Source organism: Trachurus japonicus, chromosome 20 (assembly GCF_045865225.1).
Source record: "Trachurus japonicus isolate A0001 chromosome 20, Traja_1.0".
Classification (NCBI taxonomy): Eukaryota; Metazoa; Chordata; class Actinopteri; order Carangiformes; family Carangidae; genus Trachurus; species Trachurus japonicus.
The window spans coordinates 12,724,959-12,747,274 of NC_140926.1; the positions used below are offsets into that span (position 1 = coordinate 12,724,959).

Consider the following 22,316-nt stretch of genomic DNA (forward strand, 5'->3'; position numbering starts at 1 on the left):
TGCGTTTGTTTACAACCATGTCATCTCCGTAACTGTCACACACATCAGAAATGATTTGTTTTCACACTTCACACACGTGTGTTTGTGGCTGTGTGTGTGTGTATGTGTGTGTTTGTTACCGTTTGTAACGCATACCGCAGCAGAAGTAACACATTGAATAGGAGCCCTTTTTTTTTTAAAGTCCCTAAACATTGACAACCCCCTTAATTATGTAGCTGGCCTAGACAGACACTAGGCTCCTTAAGCATCCCCTCCTGTGAGCGCTCGTCTCTTTGTGGCCCAAACAGTAGGAAGGAACTTGTCTGACATGCGTGAAGAAGCTGTCTGTTCAAGAATCTACATCTCTCTTACCTCCCCCCCTTCTCTCCTTCTCTCTCCGCATCACTACAGATGGACAACAAAGGCTGGAACGGACAAAAGGCGTCTTTTACCGAAGCGACAAGCAACAGTGAGTATCCGCACGTCTCCCTGTGTCTCTCTCCGTTTCCTTCTCCTCCTCCTCTCCGGCCCTCCATCGTTCCCCTCCGTCCTGCAGGTGGTTTTAGCCGACAAGATGGCCCGGCGTTTAATCTCTGTGACTGGTCAATGGGCCTCTGACTGTCAGCTTAATCGGCCGTGCGTCCTCGTGGGGAGCCTGCGAATTCAGGCTCATTCACGCAGGCTTACAGGGCCAGCACACTGAGGCCCTCCAGGGAGTCCCCCCACTGCCTTCCTGTCCAAAAAACGTAGCCTTTCACTCAGGATTAACACACAAGCACACGGGAGCGCAGATGCACACACACACATTTTCCCCTTAATCCTACACACAGAGACACAAAGCACATTATGAGGCAGGATATGTGATGATATGATAGGGGGATTTGTGTGAAGCAAGATAAATCTCACTTAGCTGTATGTGTCTAGCACATGCCAGCTGGAGGAAAAAATAATAGACAGACCTCAAAAAGCGCTGCAACTTTGAAGTAACACAACTATCATCACAAACAGAGGAAGTGCGTGTTAACCAATTAAGACGTATTGTTGGAGTGTAACTGCTGTTATTCTAAATCCAGCAGTGATAACTTGTTTGACTTATTCAGCCGAATACAACAAACGCCGTGCTGCCAAGAGGCTGTCATCATGTTTTCTAGTGGACATGTGTGAAACATGTCTGTGGTATGTATACTGCAGGCTTAATTCTCATTCAAATCTCTTAAATCTTGTTTAGTCTCCTTGTGTATTGAAAACCAACATGTCAACGTGCCATAAAGCTTATATCGGCCCAGTTTTCTTTACTGCATGTAAACAAGCTACTAAGTCTCTGTCCATCTGTGTGTGTGTGTGTAAAAGAAAGAGAAAAAAAAGAATAGATCCAAATATGCAGAGACATAGAAAAGACAGCCTCCTCAGCCATGTCCTCATTTGGAAAATCTCTGCAACTTGTGGATAATTTAAAGCGTAGACAAATACAAAATATTTTCGTGACAGAATTTGTGTAGCTACACGGGAATGTAATGGCCTTAAGGGAGATTTTCTTTCACAGTATAGAGGGTAAAGGACTCGGAGGGCCCTCCACTGAAAAGCGTGAGGATGTCGTTTTGTAAGAACCAGCTGGTTTCTATCTGTTGTTAAGTTGGCTGTCTTGTCTGAGATCAAAATGAAAACAAGGAGAAAGCCTTCCTCTCACCAAAGCACAAACGCTATTTCAAGACTTCACATTCTATTTTCAGTTGTTTTCCTGATCCCCGCAGTCTGGCAGCGCTGTTGTTTTATCATTTATTCCACATTGTGTTGGAGTTAAGTAAGTTCATATTTACTACAGGTGAAAAAACATGTGCAGATTCATAATCATGGTGTTGCTTGAGCAGATTTGCAAGCTTTCTAGTACCTGAGCTTGATTAGATGTGATGTCCCAGCTTGATAAAACAACCGGCTGCAAGCAGCTTCGCACCAAATGCCAGCAAAGTAAATGCCAGCAGCTTGAGAAAGAGCAGTTTAGGGGACAAATAAATAGTCTGTGAGATGTGGAGCAGCGGAGTGGAAAACAAACAGATAGCCTTATTAGATTTGAATGTGCTGTCGTCACTCGGGCCTAATGGAGGCCTTTTTGCAGCGCTGCCAGCATGGGGTATCCAGCTTCATTCTGGAGAGAATGGATGTGATGTTTCAGCTTTCTCATGCTGAAAAGTACAAAGCAGATTGGTAAGACTAATCACTCTGCCTTATTGTGTTTGCTCCTCGCCGGTCCAGACTCAATATACAGAATCCAGATGAGAACGGAGCTCCTTGCCACAAATTAAATTGCGATTTAGTCCAATTTTTGCAATAATATATCATGTGAATTGTGTTTATAGATAAATGATTGTTTTGTTGGATAAACTATTTCAAAGTTGTGGTTTCCATGGTAGCCCAAGTTAACATGCATTGCCCAATACCTCCAGATGAGAAACCTCCCAGGAAATGAAATCTTCCTAATTTGGTGATTATTCCTATTGTTGGCCAGGAGTGTGTCTCTGGTCCGGTGCCATTTCAACTCTTAGTTTATCTCACACTCAGCGTGAGGCTTAACTGTCTGCTAATTACCTCTTTAAAGTTGCCCAAACCGCACAACACTCACTCGACGCTAATGTCTGAATAATGTTTATTGCATAAACACCATTTACAACTCATTCAAACAGATACAGCTGGTCTCGGTTTTCGGTGTGTGTGAGTGTGTGTGTGGTTGCTGAATGGAAGATGTTTCTGGTCTCTCTGTTGTTTTGATTTATTTTTGCTGGTTATCAAAAAAAAAAACCTCATTGAATAAATAAATCACTTTTTAGAATTGCAGCATACTCGGTAAAAACAAGCTCTACCACTAGGATGACTGTAGCATTTTTTTCAAAGTGATAAACAGTGCTGAATTGAAGTTTGTGCTGAAGTGTTTTTACTGAGAAAATCAACCCTCTATAGACGCACAAACATCAGAGAATAGACTGTCTTGAATTATTTCTTTTTCTTTAAAGATCAAGTAGTAATAATTAAGTAATTCTTCTTGTAAATATTTCCAAATCAAATTCTTGACAGATTTTACAAGTGTTTAAATAAAAAAAAGCTCTAGCTTTCATAGTTGACTTCTTCCGTACTATTAAGAAGCTCTATGAAGCAATGTTTTATGAGTGAATCCAAATTTTGTTTGTATCATGCAGGCTGACGCACAAGTGCAAGCTCGCGTGTGGCGTAATTCTCATCCTGCTGTTGGATTTACACTATTCCGCTGATTGACAGTCGGTGGCGGTTACGTTCCAACAGAAGTAGCTGTGCGCCAACAAAAGCAGTGGAAGAAGAAGACTGCTGGCAAGGAAACGCAGATGTAAACATTGCACAATATATAATTATTTTTTTTTAAATGTGGCTTTGCAAATGTTATGAGAAAGTAAATGCATTCTGCACGATTTTTTGTTTTGTTTCAATGACGCACATAATCTGTTTGGCTAAGAAATGCTGCACATAAACAATTTTCTTTTGTCTACAAGAAAACTCCACTGGCCCTATTAAATCTAATTTTACAAGGCTTTTAAAGTTATTCACCAGTTACTGGTTTGTTTCACGACTCCAGTGGTTGCTGGTGGGTATTGCAAGTATGTTTCAATAATGCAGGCCCCAGAATTTCATTTCCTAGCTTAGAGCAACAACTGTTTCAGATGCTCCTATTGAGTTTCACATTTTTTAACAAAGACAATGGCCATTGCATAAACACCATTTACAACTCATCCAAACAGATACAGATGGTCTCGGTTTTCGGTGTGTGTGAGTGTGTGTGTGTGGTTGCTGAATGGAAGATGTTTCTGGTTCTCTGTTATTTTGATTTATTTTTGCTGATTATCAAAAAAGATATGACAATGGCAGCATATATCAGCAATTAACTGAGCACGTCACTGGTTTATTGTCATTTAATCCGTTTATAATTTAATGGTATAACTCCTTGAGCATTTATCTCTGTAAATAATTGATACAAAGCCATGATAGGGATTTACTTAACCACATCCACTTGACCCATGGTGACAACCAACCCACTGCCCTGTTTTATGAAACACAGATGACCTGTTTACTAAGTGTCGGACAGCTGTTCATTCAGCGTGTCTTTACAGCTCACGGCTTATCAAAGACCTCAAGATGATTGATGCTGTTTAATTTAAAAAAATGTTGCAATGTTTTAGCTAAATTGGATTGTTACATTAAAGGCTGTGGATGACAGAGGATATTGTGACATCAAATTTATAAAAACAGAATACACGTCTCCTTGGCAATCACCAGCTGTTGGAGCCCAACCCCGCCTCACGCCAAACCTGAACAGATTTGCGCACAAATTGAAAGACGTCATCTGCATTTAAGTGCTACATGCATACTTTGACTTCAGTCGTCCAGTGTGTGCATGCTGGAATAGCTCGAGCGTGGGTGAATGATTTTAATCCCATGTGGCAAAGGTCAGTTTTCCACTTACCATGCAAAACCGCTTTATAGTGAGGCAGAAGAATGACAGAATATTGTTGCATTGCATTGCATTGCATGATAGAACATGAAAGAAATGATGGTGATAAACAGCATGGTGATAATCCCATGTAATTGATACGGGCAATTACATGGGATTATAACTTTAAAGGGTATACTATGTCCACTTTTAGAAATTGGATTAATTGCAGATAATTGTAACTGAGAGTTTATACCCTCAGCCAGCCTGTTGCAACATATAAATTGTTGTCTACACGCCGGCAGTGACATCACACAGCCCACATAAAGAGCACTGTAGCATTATGCAAGGCAACCTTGGAGAAACTGGGTAAATGTGTCACAGGGTTTCCATTTATTGCTCTGTTCTTCTACTCTTCTTCCATACAAAATACAATTACCTCAAACACCCACAGGCGCTCAGTGTGTGTGTGTGTGTGTGTGTGTGTGTGTGTGTGTGTGTGTGTGTGTGTGTGTGTTTAAGTGTCCTTTGCTCTGCTGAGCTGTGGGATGCGGTGCTACAGGGTGGCTTAGAGACAGGAAGGGAGCGCAAAGAGAAAGAACAAAAAAAAGAAAGTAAGAAGAGAGTGATTTTTCTCCCTTCTATTCCCATGGGTATTGCAGCAGGGCTTTTCACTCGAGTTGCCACATTTCATTTCCTGCTGTGCATATGTGTGTGCGCGCATGTGTGTGTGTCTGTTCGCTCCGTGCATGTGTGAACTATGCGAAGGTCTTGCTCCACCGTGGTGATTTATAGCGGCGGGCTTCGGCCCTATCTGTTTTCGATCAGTCTCATGCTTGGCTCTGGCTTCCCTCCAGCGCTCCCCTGGCCCACTGGACGCCGAGCCTGGGTGGGACCCCTCCGAAACTGCCTGGAACCAGCACCACAAACACACTCTCCTTCACTCTTTTGTCCCCCCCTCACCCCCACCCCACACCCAGCTTCTCGGGCCTCGCTCTGCCTTCTCTCCCCTGCTCTCTCTCACTCTCTCTCTTTCTCTAACTTGCTCCCACTTCATGTAGACAATTTCACAACCGCTGTCCGACATCCTCCGGCACAAACACACTCCGTCACTCTTACTTTTATTCACCCTCGCCGTCGTCTCTCCTCCTTTGTCTCACTCTCGCTCCGTCTTTTGCTCTCACGCTCTCGCTCGCCATCCGACACCAGCTTCAAGCACTCCATCACATGCAAACATCCTCACACGCACACCCACGCACACTTATGCAGACAATCACACACACACTCACATGGATTACATTCGCTGCCCCCCCACCACCCCACCTCCAACACTCGATGTCCACTGCTGATGTCATGTTGGCTAACACCTTTCATTTTTTATGACGCTACATTCAGAATGCACAGGCCTGCAAGTTTTACTTGTGTAAATTCAAATTAGAGTTGTCATCATGATTGGGAGGAGGGGGAAAAAACCTTGCAGTTGTGTCATTGCTGGCATGGGGCAGTTTGTTGTAGTATGAGTAATAAGTCCTGGATTTCATTGCTGTTTCCTTGAGCTTTTCTGCTCCTCTGGATGGAACGCAAACTTTGTTGTTCATAATACTGTCTGCAGGTTCCCAGAAACCCTAGACTGGAGTAAGCTAAGGCTCTCTATGTGTGTGAGTTTTTGTGTGTGTCTGTGTGTGTGTGTGTGAGTGTGATGGTAACTCAAACAGGAAGTGGCCTGTCAGTCATGCGCTCACTCCAGTGCTTTCTCCCAGCTGTTGGTCCATACGCACACACAAACAAGCCCACAGACGTACGCACAGACACATACACAGCTGGTCTTCCTGTCTCTGGTGACCTTGGCTGGGCTTCGGAGGCTTCGCATGGTTTTCACATTCACTCATCCCCACCTCCTCTTCCATCTGAACTGGCTCCCAGCTCATCCTCCTTTTTTTTTGTATCCTTTCTCTTCCTCCACATGTCGTCCGTCGTCGCCGTCGTCTTCCCTCTCATCTCGCATCCCTTTGCTCTCGCCTCCTCCGACAGCCGCCGCAGCAATAAAGTGACGAAAGTCCCGAACATCGTCCTGTCGGTGTTTCCTGCTTCCACCTGTCACAACCATTTCTGGACAGTGATGTCAGAGTGCAGGAAGCCAGCATAAACAAATTAGATTTATCCAAATGGTCTGGATCGGAACAACGGCTTGGAGCGCTGTTGTGCTCAGCTGGCCACGGACCACAGCATGTCTGGATCAAGCTGCGGCCTGTTAAATAAAAGCTGGTCAGACAACAAAGGTGCTTCCGCTCCATTTTGGATCCAAATCGCTCGGGATGTTTCCTCAAGCCACCAAAATATTCTCACAAGAACCTCGAGACCAGACCTGCCTCCAAGATCTGACGCGTGTCCGCTTTTTTGAGGAGATGCTGGATGCCAGTTAGCTGTTAGACGGTGCCGCTGCTTTCCACCAGAGACGAAGCCGTAGCCGCTCCGCCGATACTGGTGGATGCTGCTCGGTTTGTGTCGGTGTGTTTGTGTTTGAGAGCGAGAAAGAAAGCGGGCTCTGTGTGTTTCCCAGCAGACACTTTGATAGTGCTCGGAAACTGCCAAACCACATGAAACTGTCATCTGTGTTTGGTGATGGAATGCCAGTTTAGGAGCCAACACACACACACACACACACACACGCACAAAGCAGAGATCTCCATGGGTGCGCTGGATCTGAGGAACAGAGACCTGACCTGGGATTACAGCTGGGTCCAAATTCTGCTCAGTCTAATAGGGTCAGGTCGGGTCGGGTCTTGTTTTACAGCCACAGGTCTCGGCGGGTCTCATGTCCGCAACCTGAACGGCTGAATGGACTCACATCTTCAGCTCTTATCAAGAGGAACCTCACAATCCAGGGAGAAAACTTTTGAGCCAAAAGGGAAAATGAGTGAACAGTAACATAACTTTTTTTTTTCTTAGGACACAAGGCAATTATATTATATTACTGCTCTTTCCTACTGCAACTGCTTATTAATTGGGAGCGCGTCACTGCTTTTGCTTGTATTTTCCTCTCTACCAGGGTCTGTTTGGGCCAACAGCATTTTGGATCAGGTCTAATTATTTATTTGTGTTGGGTCCCTCAGCTTTGAAAATTAATTTCTCGGCACATTGCGCTTGGGGCGGTTTTCCAGAGTCCACTTCAGGTTCAGTGCTAGAGGCAACGAAGACCTCTATCATAACCTCCTCCTGGCATCGCTTGTCAGTGTGTGGCAGCTGATGCTCTCATGTGTGTGTGCGCGCAAATTTTAACTATTCCTAATTAGAGCATTAACAACCCTTTTTTTCCTCTCTTCACTCCCTCTATCTCCCCTACCTTTGTCCATCTCTATTACACCATTTCTTCTGTATTTATCTATGCACTGCTCTTACACATATCCACCTCTATTATACATCCCTTATTTAATTTATTTATATTTTCCCCTTCCTGTCCCATCCACCCACCCATCCTCCCTTCTCTCTTCTTTGACCCCTCCAGCCCAGAAGGGTCTACTCCACCTCAGCCCAGACGTCTACCAGGAGATGGAGGCCAGCAGGAAGCAGGGGGGCGGCGGCTCGGGCCCCGGCAGCAGCGGCGGCGGCAGCGGCACCGTCAACTACATAACATCCAAAGACATGGGGCCCTGCTCTGCCCCGCTGCCCCCGGGACACCCTCCGTACTACAGCGGCTCCACCTCCTCACCCAGCCCGACCGCCACCATGGCCAGGGAGCTGCTGCTTAACGGCCAGTCGCCCACTTCTGATGCCTCCCTGCCCATAAAGGGGAAGAACCCGGCCCTGGCCTGTGGCGTCTCGGTGCAGCCCGCACAGCAGCTGGACTACCTGGCTCGCATCCAGGGCTTCCAGGTGAGAGGGGGCACATGCAGCTATTAGGATCTACAGAGCCAGAGAAAGGCAGATTTTATGTATTTTTTGGAAATCATCATATTTGATGGGAATTCAAGTACAGTGCTGTGTACAGGGGTAGGAGCAATGGCTAAATTTGGGTAAGTGAGATGTGTCTTTTTCCTAAACTGGGTAAAAGCCCCATTACAGAGGCCTCTGCGATGGTTGTCCCACAGTTGTTTCTAGTTTCACATCATTACACTGTGCAGAGAGGAGGATTGTGGATTGTATTTTATTTTAACTGGCATCCGTAAAGTAAAAAAAGTGGTATCACAGATGATAGCGCTATCCTGCATAAACAGGATACGCCCCCCCACAGCCATCCACCTACACTTAAATACATATATTAGCTTCCACATGTCCCCTTGGCCTGACTTCTCTTTTTCTAAATGATAATTGTGGTCTTACTGTAGGCAACAGGTTTGTGAGAAAACACACTGACACACACGCACACAAACATGCACACACACCACTTGAAACCTCTCCACTTCTGATCAAGACACCTGTAAATTGCAGGTTACGCACGGCTGTCACCTCGTTATACTGCTGCATAATGTGTGTTTGTCTGTAGAAGACGACACTGCTTATACCAGGTGTGTGAGAAAACACACAGACGCACGCACACACACCACTTGAAACCTCTCCACTTATGAGAAGCTGGCTTTCTGGATCAAGACACCTGTGAATTGCATGTCACGCACGGCCGTCACCTCAAATCCCCTTATACTGCTGCCTATAGTGTATGTTTGTCTGTAGAGGACAACACTGCTTAAATGCTTTACTAAGAAAAAAAGAGAACAGTGTAAATATAAACTACACGTGCCTGCGGCTTGGTGTTCAGGCCACGGTTTGACAAGAAAAGTCTGTTGGAGCTGCATGTTTTGATATATGTAAATACTGTCTACGTTTTTCCTCAAAGCTGCAGGACAAGTTACACGCTGAGGTTTTACATGAATGAATAATAATAAGTACCGGTAGTAGTAGTTTACAGGATCATAATAGATTGCACAGAACATAATGATTCTGCTACAGGACAAGTGGACTCGTGTAAAGACTCTAGTGTGGGACTACCGGACAGCACACTGTTGGTTGTCTGCTTCTCACTGTGGACATTGTTGGCAGGCTGTGGATTTAGAGCTCACAGGTGCTTCTGTCATTACTGGACTGGACACACACACACACACATACTCCCTCTTCGCGCTCTGTGTGTATCGTTGTGTCTAACGGAGAGCCGGCCCAGGTTCTGTTTTAATCTATACCGGCCAATCTGCGGCGAATACCACGCCACTGATACCAGCGCCTGTACACTTAAGCTGCAGATGCTTTTTATCAGTTTGAGCGAAAACATTTTATCTTAACCTGCTGAGGGTTCCTTTGAAAGGCCTTTGTTATTGCTCTGAGCCTTCCTGTGTGTGTGTAACCTGAGAGAGCTCTGCTGCCAGGACAAGCCCAAACACACTTGTACATATGCACACACACACACACGCACACACAGCAGGTTCTGTTTAGTGCAAATGGAAGAGTTGGGCTAAGCCTGTGTGTGAAGTTTAAGTCCTTGTCGTTCTCATACTGAACAAACCAGAACCTATTGTGCATATTTGAAACCATATTTTTATCTGTGCACCCTTGCATACACTTCTATGAGTCAACACCACACACACACACACACACACACACGAGCATCAGTGCTCTTACAGATTTCCGTGTGTGTGCGTTTTTTAAGCAAGGAATTCAGGCTGTAATTGAGACATGCAGACAATATGTGTTCCATTGAGGGGATGTTTCATATCATGTGGGTTTGTAATGAGAACCTCTGGTTGCCTACACGGCCATGTCAGGCCAACTTTTTTAAGCTTATGTATTCTTATGTGTTTTTCGTGGGATAAACCACCACAGATTTTTAAAAAATGTTTTTGCCAAAAACTGCACTTGTCTGCGTTTCCACCGGACACGTAATGTGCCGCTGTGTGTCGTGCCGCCTTTTCTCTCGACCACACTCGACAATAAACAAAGGCTCAGATCCGTTTTTTCAGTAATTTGATAATAGTCTCCTGGTCTGATTAGTAACTTTGTTTTTGTAATGTAATTATGTTATCCAAGTGAGCGGATTACAATGACTGCCCAACACTGGATTAAAGCAACTAAGCAGGCAGGGAGGACATTCTCATAGTGTCTGTTTCACCCATCCAGCTCCACAGACAAAGGCCCGGACCTACCTGCTAAGCCCTTCTTTTGATTTGATTGGAAAATAGCCTCTGGTGGAAGCTCTGACTGGATAAGCAACAGTGTGTTGTACTCACGCCAGTTTGGAGCAAGGATGCTGGCACTTACTCCACTGTGTTTGTGTGTGTGTGCGTGTGTGTGTGTGTGTATTTCCTATTAATTTGGCTGGCGTGTTGTTGGCACGGCGGGTATGTGTGCTAGAAGTAGGGCAGAAACAAAGAAGCAGGAGGTAATAGACAACACATGGACCAAGGATGAAGTACTGAGTAATAGCCACGTAACAGATTCTCCCTCCTTCTCTTTGTCTCTGTATTCCTCTCTTTGCTCCTCGGTTTATTATTGTTATGTTTCGCTCTTTCTGCACCTCCACCTCATCGCTCCCTCCGTTCTTAATGGTTCCGCAAATGTACTAACTCTCATTTCTCCTGCCGTTTAGTGTAGTTTGGAGATGTTGAGGGATTTGACCTCAGCGTTGCAGTCACCAGCTTCCCATTTACTCTGCCATCACATCGCTTAATAGTTATCACAGACTGCAGCTACTTCAGATTATTAACTCCTACCCATTTTAAAAAGTGAGTAGGAGCCGCGCTGCACACCTGGACTCAGACAAATGTGCCGCTTCAGTGCTGATTTATTCTCTTGCATGACTTTACAATTTCCTGCATGCACTTTATTTCCCATAAGCTTCTTGGTTGTTGGAAGTTTTTTTTTTTTTTTTATCAGAACAGCTCTCTGTCTGTCCGGGTCTGAATGTGGGCCGGCCAAGTCGGAGAGATTTAGTGGTTGAGCAAATTAATGAAGAAGAGGGGAGGGAAATGGGCACAGAGAATAGAAGTGTGGACGAAAGACGTGTGTGTGTGTGCGTCACTCACATGCTGGTTTTTTATTTGTGAGCCAAAACTGATAATGATTCTTCAGCCATTGATAGCAAGTTACATAATCTTTAGTTACACAAGTAGCCAGTGAAGAGGTGTATATATTTTACATGGACAGATTAATGATCTTCTTATTTCTAAGGATGAAGATTTATTTTATTAATATGTTGTTTATGGCTGTGTGTATTATATGAATCAAAGGTCCTGCTTTGATCAAAGCAACACACAGTAGGGTTTAGCGATAAACTGATTTAGTAGTGTGCAAATATAGAAGCAATGCTCATCTAAACTTTGCTAAAATATGTTAATATTAGCTTCCATAAACAACTCATGTTCCTGTCCTAACCAACGGTGCAGAAAAATCTCAAGACACAGAACAGTAAGCTAGAACGCTATTATTTTATTTTTGTTGTGCATTCTGTAATACCATAAGCCATACTCCTTGGTAACTGGCAGGTACAGTGAATGTAGCACCTTTTTCTAGCAAGAGAAAGGAATTACAACCCTCCTGAGGTTGTACAAATGGAAAACATGACAGAAGCCCTGTGTATTATTGAAACAGATATTCTTACCAGCCTGTAGAGTTTCAATGACCTGCATAGAGCCGGACCTGATAGATTAAAGTTATGGTTGGTAATCCTGTTCAGAAACACGTTTTGTTATACTGGGTGAAATGGTCCTTCTATCCTCAGAGAAGTCAATACATTATGCATTCAGAAAAAGGATCGGAAATAATCAGACCTCTGTGGCGGCTGCAGGACTGAGAAAACTCTGACCGATCCATGCTTTTCGCTCAGAAAAGCAAAAACCAATCAGATGCCTTCATGTTTAGTTCTGCCTATGCCCAATAAAGCTGCTGTCTCTCAGAGTCTTCACCTTTGTCCAGGGAAAAGCCACACTCCCATCGGATGGGTGGCAGTGTAGCTCTGGCAATGCGTGTTGGGTGTCTTCACCTACGTCCTTGGACAGGTGAAGGCGTGGGTTCAGAGAGAAGTCTGAGGAAAGGGACTAGGACTTTTGACTTGTGTATTTTAAAAATGTGGCCCGATAGAACCGTTTTTCCAGAATCTCCAACGCTACCTTTAATGTGATTGATTTGGATTGATTTGAAGCGTGTGGGACTGGATCTCTGAAATGATGAGTGCAGGATCACTAGTGAGAAAAGAATCATCTCCACATTGATACAGGTCAAATCCGATCTGCTAATGACACAGGATATTGCCACCTGTTGGAAATCGTTAATATCCTCTCGCACGCACGGCGATCAAAGATCAGCACGCTGTACTGTAACATTCCAGGTTGCGTCTGGAAGAGCTGAGCGGTATCTACTGCATCTATCAGCTCCGTCCACCTGCTAAATCCAAAAGCAATAACACAGCGGAGATAACCATCAGCTGAGTTATGTTATCTGGCCATGACGGGCTGAACTTGGGAGATGGATTTAGAGGGAAAGGGAGGGCCGTATTCGTTGCCGTGCTGGAATCAGAACTTCTATGTTGGAAATCCCATGTTAATGAAAACACTATCCTTGGCGGGTGGCTGGTGTTGATATCCATTCAGGACAGTTCCCAGGATTTCTCACACTTGCTTGTTGTTTGTTCTTCTCTCGCTTTCTGCTTCCTCCTTTGGCTGTATGGAAAAACCACTTCAAATGCTGCCGACTACACCTTGTACCTTGTCTGACAGTTTCTCTTTTCCTCATCTCTCTTTTCCCACTTTTTCCTCTCCCCTTTCCCGATCTCCACTGCTGACTCTCATCTCTCTGTATCAACATCAAACGCCTGATCTGGTACAAACGTTCAAAGACTCTAACAGTTTGTTTCCAACCTCCTTGTCATCATCTCATTCCTCTACTCTCTGTTTACTCTGGGATTTGCGCTAGAAAATACATTTTGGGATGGCTAATCCCACCACGTTTGATTTCTGCGGCAGGGTGATGGCTTCCAGCTGCGCTCTGCGGCATATTTGTGTGAAGAGCGATCTTCGAAAACAAGTTTTGTCGGTGGTATAAATCAGACCGTTAATGCTGTGCTGGCTCGGCGCACAGTCTCTCTGCTTACATGGTGGCCCTCTGTGTGCATGTCGGTGCGTATGCCTGTGTCTGTGTGTTTGGCAAAACTGAGTGATGATGTTTTTCACCACAATCAAGCCCATTTGCAAACCTTTAAATCAAATACCCTCAAGTGCCAGCACAGCAAATTGCAAATTTGAATATGCAGCATCTTTTTTCTCCTTCTATCTTTTTCTTTTTTAACTCCCCCCTTTGTTCTCTGTATTTTGATAGTATCGATCATATTTCATGTAACTCCCAACTCTAGGCAGCGATAGCGGTTGTGTGCCAGCGCAGTCCCAGCATGGGGAGATGGAGGGCGTGTTAACCTGGCACTTTGTTTGGAATCCAAACAGTTCTCTTCATTATCTGCACACCAGTCACTGTTCTCAGAAACACTCTGGCCCGCAGTTTAAAACTCCGTCTGCACTGAGTGAGCTCTTTCACAAACTGCAAACAGAGTCCCAAGTGTTTTGATGACAATTTAATGATGGATAATAACATAATAAAAAATCCCTTTTGTGCCCAAATCTCTGTGGATAAAACACAGTGGTCAGGAAAACAATGCAAAATTCTGATAGTAATGTTATGTCTCAAATATTATTTTTGTCCTAGTAAAACAAAACATTAAAACTAAAAGTAGTTTTTACTAGTACTGCAACCTCATGCAAACAGTTGGAAACAAAACTTTTCCACCTGGAAAGGACATTGTGAAGAAATCTAATTCTACTTCTGAAGGAAATGTCAGGGAAATACACTTACTCCCCTTCTTGCCAATAGTTGGAGAAGAATACAACTCTCGTATCTGTCCAAAGCTTATTTCCTAAGTTGTGGTTCACTTGATATCTTTAACATGGTTTTTTTTTTTTAAAGATTGAGTCTTAGGGGAGACAAAAATGAGTTTGAAAATCAGATAATCTGAGCCAGAATGGTTGAAAAACAAAGACACACTCGTATTTTTCAGCCTTTGCAGAAACAAGTGGTTGATAACAGACTCTGGATCTGCATCTACACCAGATTTGTCTAACATGCTGGCATCATCAGGTGGCAGCAGGTAACCACTTTACCCACAGAGTAAAACATTTTGACATCACTCATTTATTCAATCAATCTCCTCTGCGTTGTTTAGGATTCTTCGGTGTTTACTAAAATGAAAAGAGCGGACACAGCAGCCTTCTGACCGTCAGCATTTAAAAGTGACAGTTCCTTTTATCACATGGGTGACTTTTTCGACTGCTTTCTGTTTATCTGGTCACTCCGCTTGTATTTCTCAGGAAAACCTATTTTTGAAAGCAAGTTCTAGATAAGACTCTAGACTCTCTTTGTCTTTCTGTCTGTAGACCTGTCTCTGTGATTCGGGGCAAAGAGCACTCCAAAGTTTTTTTTCGAGTCGCAGCTTTGTTTGCCCTCAGCCTCCTGCTATTAGGAGAAGTGAAAGGTATAGTAACAGTGCACTTCAAATACTCTTGACCCCTGAGGTCCCCGCTGAAGTGGCTCGACGTGGACCTCTAATTGCTTCTCATCAACAATGACAGCGTTTCTTCAGTCGAGGGGGCTTGTTTATTATAGTAAAGTCGGGAGTTATTTCCGTGCTCTTTGACTCTCACAGCCAGCACTCTGCCAACTTCTCAGTCCTGCAATACTTGTTCTCTGTGGTTATAAATGGATACAACAATGAGTCGTTTAGCAGTTACCTCAGCAGCGTTGCGTGTGTAGATATCTTTATTTGTGCACGTACTTGTATTTTTCTGCCCCCCCCTTTCCTTTCACATCTGTGTGGTTCTCCATTTGTGGGTGAGCCCGTGCATATTTGAGCGCTCGACATAAACTCAAACATGGCCGCATGAGCGCTATGACCGTGATTGCTTTTTAGTTTGTGCATGTTCGTGTTTGTTCGAATAAAGAGGAGCATTTGAAGAGGAGCCATCCAGCTTTAGAAGCCAGATGTCAGAGGTCGTTCCACATTAGTGCCGCCGATCAATCGCAGGCCTTGCGTAACTCTCCTGCTTCTTTGTCTCTAAAGGAAGTGGATTAGAGCCAGTTTTCTGAGTTGGGACCTGGGATGATTAGTTAGGCCTGTTTAGAATGCATGCGCTCACACATGCATACAAACATGCACTCAAAACAGGCTGCATGGGAGAATAGATGTTTTTGTTTTTCGAGATGCTTGTTATTTCAGTTTCCGCAAAAAATCATTGCAAATGAGATGATGCCTTAACGTTCTTTTGGTGCTAGCAGATCCGGCAGCCTTCTTTTCCTGCCTGGAGGTCACAGTCGCCGCTAAATCAAAGTAATCAGGCTCTTTGTCTATTTTATCAACAAGCCACCAAGATAGAAAGACCTCCAGGTGATGTTTTGCCGACCAGCCAGATCGACTGTTATAAGTGGAAGTTGGCTGGTGAATAGAGGAAATCAAGTTTATTTATGTAGATCACATCCTTTGTATCACAGACACACAACAGACAACAATTCCACACTCAATATCTCAGGGCAGGAGTGTTTGTGAGACTGTGATGTCAACGTGCTAGCATGCTCACAGTGACCGCGGCAACATGTTGATGATTAGCAGATAAAATGTCGACTGTGTTCACTATTTTAGTTTAGCATTAGGGGTGGGAATCTTTTACTACCTCACGATTAGATTAGATTCTGATTTTGGGGGCTACGATTCGATTCAAAATCGATTTTCGATTCAAAACAATTTGATTTATAATGATTTCTGCTTCAGTCTATCTGTGTGCAAAGGATCCTCATGATCTACTCCAGTCTGCTTTGCAAGACAGAATGGCTAAAGTGTCTTTTTCACATTTATTGAGTTTTAAACATTTATCCATGCTTAGATGGAATTGTTGAAACTGAAAGTGCCTCTTTATTTAAAAAATAGTGCAGTTAAACATGCTTCCTTTTAAATTATAAGGAAATGGAGGCTGACAGACAGCAGATTTGTTTCATTTTTTTATTTTTTAAAATCGATTTTGGGATATTTTATATCAATTCTGAATCGTATTAAATGAGAATTGCGATTCTTATGTGAATTGATTTTTTGGCACACCCCTTTTTAGCATGTTAGTAAAGTCCAAATGTTGCAAATATCATTAGTTTCACACAAATTTGGTCTTTACCTACTGGACATGGTAAAAAATGTCTTGCCTGACGATGGCGCTGGAAGGACAGTTCAGGGACGAGCAAAGTAGTCACAACTCATCCTGTGAGGTACTTGAGCGTCTGCAGCAAATTTCATGGCAATCTAGTCTGTAGCTGTTGAAACATTCCACTCAAAAAAAAGACAAAGATTGAACAGAAAGTGTAAGAAAAGATTCAAAATAACAGTGGGATCACAACAGGTCAACTAGTTTCGGTGCCAAGCGTTTAAAGAAAAGTTCCCAGATGTTTGATTTCGAAAAAGTTGAGGATTTCAATTGAACAAGCTGATGTATTCCATCATCTCCTGGTCTTTGCCCCCTCGTGGTCAAGCATACTTTGTAACTGGTACTTTCCATTAACCTAACATAAATACATGTGTGTATACCTCTCCGTACAATGGGAATTATTAGAAATGTGATATATCTAAGCGTATATCTCTTTACACAGAGAGGCTGAAAGAGAGCGTCTGTTTCCTCCAGCACCATCGAAGGGCCTCACCCTCGGCTGGAGGCCTGACAGCTCGCAATAGATGAACCGAGCCAAGTGCCCGCTGATCAGACAGCATGATTACACCATACATCACAGGCTCCCCAACCACAGGCCTTTAGACTGCCTGGATGGACCAGCATAGTGGAGAATTGGACACACACACACACACACACACACACACACACATACATACACATACACATACACATATATACAGATCCATATTTTTCTGTTCACACCCATGGTCCTGTTCTTCTTCACACACAGGTTGAATTCCCAAGAAGCGGTTTACTGTACAACATTTCCAAACTATCTGCAATAGTATTCTTGTTACGAGACAATTACATTCTTAGCCCTAAAAAAAGGAACTCTTCCTTTATTTATTTTTTTTCATCCCTTCTTTTTCTTTCCTTCTCCCCTTAATGTTTAAGTCTGGAGAATTTTTTAGAGATTAACTTGTCAGAGACGGCTTTTTCCACGGCTCACTTTACTACATTCATCATTCATACACATAACAGATAGCATTCCACAATTTATCACTGTGGGCCCATCTCCTCATCAGTGTGTGTGTGTGTGTGTGTGTGTGTGTGTGTGTGTGTGTGTGTGTGTGTGTGTGTGTGTGTGTGTGTGTGTGTGTGTGTGTGTGTATGTGTATGTGCTCATGCATGTGTGCATCCTCTTGTGTGCTACATGTAAGATCACCTGATGGTCCATACCTCTGGGTGTGCACATGTTCACATGAGCGTGTGTTTGTTTATGGTATGATGGCTCTGTGTCTTTATGGGCAGACTTCCATGTGTCTGGTTGGCTGGAGCGCACACACACACACACACACACACACACACACACACACACACACACACACAGGCACAGACACACTTTTAAAACATATGATCATAACTCATTCGGAGAGACGCACACACCTTGCTCTGGAAGCTTTCAGTCACAGATCATATACGTGTGTGTGTGTGTGCATGTGTGTGTCTGCGTGTCTGACCAACAGATTGTAGCTGAGATAAGACGAAACTTTCCTTGTGTGAAGAGAGTTGAAAAATGCACAAAGTAAAATACACACATACTCAGGAAACATATTTTCCCCTGATTAAAAGAAAGTAATAACTGAAAAACCCCTCGGCCAACATAAACATCCCGACACAAACCAACACGTCGTCTATAAATTGAACACATACTGACATCGACATTCTTCATAATGTCAGCTGTTATTACAGTTTTCATTTTGTTCATTGTGGCCATAACAGACTTCTCTCCATTGCTCAGACCATCTTGAAATAGCCCTTTTTTTTATTATATCTGACTTATCTGAGAGGTTTAAGTGTACTGTTATAAGCTCTGTTATTTTCCAAGCTATAGTCTTCCATACCTGCCAGCTTACTTTTTCATTTGCTCTCCGAAGTGTGAAGCCACCCTGAGTCCGTAACGTCCTCCCTCTCATTCCCTCCTGTCCTTTGTCTCTCCGCGTCGGTCAGATGTTTCCTTCCTTCGCTCGGTTCCCATAGTTATTTGTGCCATTTATTAAGATGCCTGCAGCTGTCCTGGGCAATAAGTAGGCCAGGCCAAACGCATATGCACATAAAGGGACATATACACATGCAAATACGCACAAATGCACAGAGTGAGAGCCAGTGAGAAGTAGGGCAGATAAGCAGGCAGCATTACCAAAAGCCCTTGGATCTCAGGAGCAGACCGTCCCAGAGGAGCATCATGTCATAACAGCCCTAATTGCACAGCATTTAGGAATGCCTGCAGAGTTAACCTTTCAATGATGAGAGGTCGCCAGTGATGTCATGACTACCTCCTTGGATGCCCCCTCACAATCTCACATGCACAGCCTTAACATTCATTTCCCCCCGTTGCCATCCCTGTATGGTGTGGGGTAATTGTCCGCAAATGCTCTGGCGGCAATTAGACATGCAAGATTTACTCTCAAGCCAACCACTTCCAAAAACACAAGACTGTATCTCAGTGGAAACCTCACTGCTCCCGTCATTTGCGCACTGACTGATGTTTTCCTGTATTTACTTTTGGGGGGTAACTCAATTGCTCGACCTCTGCCCTCTCCTCCAGGTGCAGTACAGTGATGCGCAGAGTGGCAAGGATTTTGTAACCTATCTGACCCTCTCCCCTGTGCAAATGACTTTCCACGGCACCGGGAGCACCCTCCAAGCCAGCCATGACCAGGTATGTGAGAGGGCGTGTGTGTGTGCAAGAAGCAGGAGGGTGAGTGTCACACCTATTGAACCCCTAGTGTCAGGTATTGTAGATTAGATGCGCTTCAGAAAGGGAACGCATCGGCAGTCTGAAAATCACATCCTGTATCAGCAATCTGATTGGCTCTCGCATGGACCTGGTGCTAAAGAGTTCATACAGTTTTGGGGTTATGCATCCGAAACGCACAATATATTCAACATATTAAATTTACGCCAGGAATACGGTCTTAGAATAAGTTGCTTTACATTTTCATCCTTACGGTTTTCAATCTTTTATTCGTTGCACACTTTTCCTTGGTGAGAAAACAAGGATCCTTTTGGCAAATTCAAGTATCATTTGACTAGAGCCCGACCAAAATTGGATTTTTTTTTTCAGGCCAATATTGGAGATTGATACAAATCTGATCTGGCTGATTTTCAGTTTTTCCCTTACATAAACATGGTGTAATAAAAAGTGTTTTCCAGCAGAATAATAAACTTTATCATCGCAGATGGCAGCAGCAAGTTGATCATACATTTTGAACAATAAACATTAATGGATGTTAAATTATTTTGACTAATAACCATAAATAAAAAACTCATAACTAAAACTACTGAGAAAAATAAACGTCAAATATGCATCAAAATTCTGCCAACAAAAGTTTTTATTGCTGTAGTTTACTGCTCCGCAATTTGTTTTTGCCAACATACTGTAATGGCTGCTAATATCAGCCAGGCTCGGCTCTGCTCAATGAAGTGTAGCATATAGTGTAGTATATAGGTCATATTGTGAGGAGGCAGCAGTCCTCTATCCTCCTCCATCCCCTAATTAACAGAGAAGACTTGGCTCTGTGGCTGTGTTATGAATCACCAGAGCATCAGAACCACCTGTGATAATAATCGCTCATTACATTTCTCTCTGACAAGCCTCTGTTCCTCCCACACACAGGCGCCAGTTCGCTGTGATTTTCAATCTATCAAACTAATACCCATCCTGAAATCCGACGGAGTATCTCCACAACTTGTGGCGTAACCCTCTAATTCTCTCTCCCTCCCTCTCTCCGGTTTTCTCACTCACTCTCTCTCTCGCGTACACCCCATATTCAGAAGGAGGCTCTTTGTCTTGTGTTGCCCAAGCAGAAAAGCAGTTGCTTACATTCTATCATCTAAACATAGGACGCCCCTTTGTTCGGCAGCCTTCAAAGCTTTAATAAAGGGCCGGCCCGGGCCTGAATGGGACAGCTGACAGGGGGCTAGTGCCGCCACCGCTAGCTGAGAGCCAAGCCAATATAGGCCAGGCAGGTCTGCGTCCTCGGGACCTGTTGTTGCCAGGAGCACTGGGGCATGACCGACTGTTAGAGAAGGCCTTTCTTTTCCTCATCTCAGTACAGTGAGGAGTACGACCACAAAGGGAGCACCTAACAATAAGGGGTCATCCTCGGCAGCCCCCAAACCCCAACACTTGTTGAACAAAGTGGGCCTGAAGGCGTCACACATTTGGCCAGCTTCACCCGGGGTGATGAGGATGACGCAGGCGGCTGTGTGAGTATTTGTTGACGGCCCCTAATAAGGCCCTCGGAGTTACCTGAGATCGATAGAATAGATTCCCTCATGTGCTGCCGGAGCTCAGGAATCCCGTCACACACATTCAAATTGATCCATGAGTTGCCAATTAATTGTTCAGGGGGAGATCCACGTGTTTCCTATGCCACATGTTGGCCTTGGCACGGATATACACAAACACACACCTTGCCCTTTTATCTGTGTAATTAGACATTGTAAATCTCATGAGATGGAACAGGGGATCTCTCGGCTAAAAAGTGATAAACCTTTCCTGGAGCCTGTATCTGTTGCCTGTACACACACACACACACACACACACACACACACAGTAACGTGCGGTCACTCCAGTGTGTTTCATTATACAGCTCTCTGGGAATTTCCTGCTGTGTTATCTGCGGTTTATGTCAGTTAGACTGGAGCAACCGATAGAGATCAACAGCCAGAGGAAATCCTCTGCCCATGATGTATGGAGGAAAGATGTGTAGGATATGCACAGCAGTTTGGAAATTATAGTTGGGCTCTTCATGCAAAATAACACTTGATGAAACGTGAGCACGTTCTGGAATAATTAATTTAATGTGTCCTCCGGTTTTATTACTCTTAATTGTTTACAAACACAAAATACAATAGAAATTAGTCTCACTCGTGGCTCCATTGAAAGCTATTGTTTCCAAAATGTGTTTTGAATTATACGCATAATTTCATTGTGTATTCTCGTTTTTTGGACTCTGTTTGGCAAATTGAGCCGGTCTTGACCACCAGTGAGACGCCGGGATCGCCACAGGTCACATGTCAGGGCCGGCTATAGAAGTGTTAATAAGTCAGAGGCCTTTCAAGTATTTGTATTTGTGTAAACAGTTGTTATCGTCACAAAACAGAGATGGCAGCTTTTAATTATCATGCTTAATTAGACCCTGTCAAATGGCAGTAAAACAGTGACTTGAAGAACAAACACATGGCCACAAAACTATTTACTGTCTTTATAATATCAAAGGAAATCTGCAATCTGATCAGTTAAACAGCAAAGTGTTAAACAGTAGCAATAGCAGTTGTAAACAGGCTTACTGTAAATAATGATTAAAGAGACAGTCTGCAGTTTGTGTCCAAAACCTTATTGTTTTGGTTTACAACAACACTTGTCTCTTTTTCCTGCATCATAAATTTAACTTCTTTCTAGTACAGTTTGATTTTCCTTAGTTTGCGTGTAAAGACCTTAACGCGACTACTAGCTAATTTAAAACTAATGAGTCGTTAAAATGGGTGGCACCATCAAAACATAATGGTCATAAATAAATGAGTGTCTCAATGAAAACATTAGTAGTGTGAAATTGGTTACCAGAGAACACATGTAGCAATCAAAACCAATTTACTACGTAAACAGAAAGTCAGTGTAGCATCACAAGCTGTAACCTATAACTGCCAGA

The 22,316-nt window shown here is 43.7% G+C and overlaps 1 protein-coding gene across 1 annotated transcript in view; it reads left to right on the forward strand.

The window, feature by feature from the left end:
* stau2 (staufen double-stranded RNA binding protein 2) overlaps positions 1-22,316 on the forward strand; it is an 86,105-nt gene that overhangs the window by 39,627 nt on the left and 24,162 nt on the right. Inside the window, exons 11-13 of the mRNA XM_085763504.1 lie at positions 391-448; positions 7,935-8,302; positions 19,208-19,321. Coding sequence (XP_085619630.1) covers positions 391-448; positions 7,935-8,302; positions 19,208-19,321 — 540 coding nt within the window. The remainder of the gene's footprint in view (positions 1-390; positions 449-7,934; positions 8,303-19,207; positions 19,322-22,316) is intronic.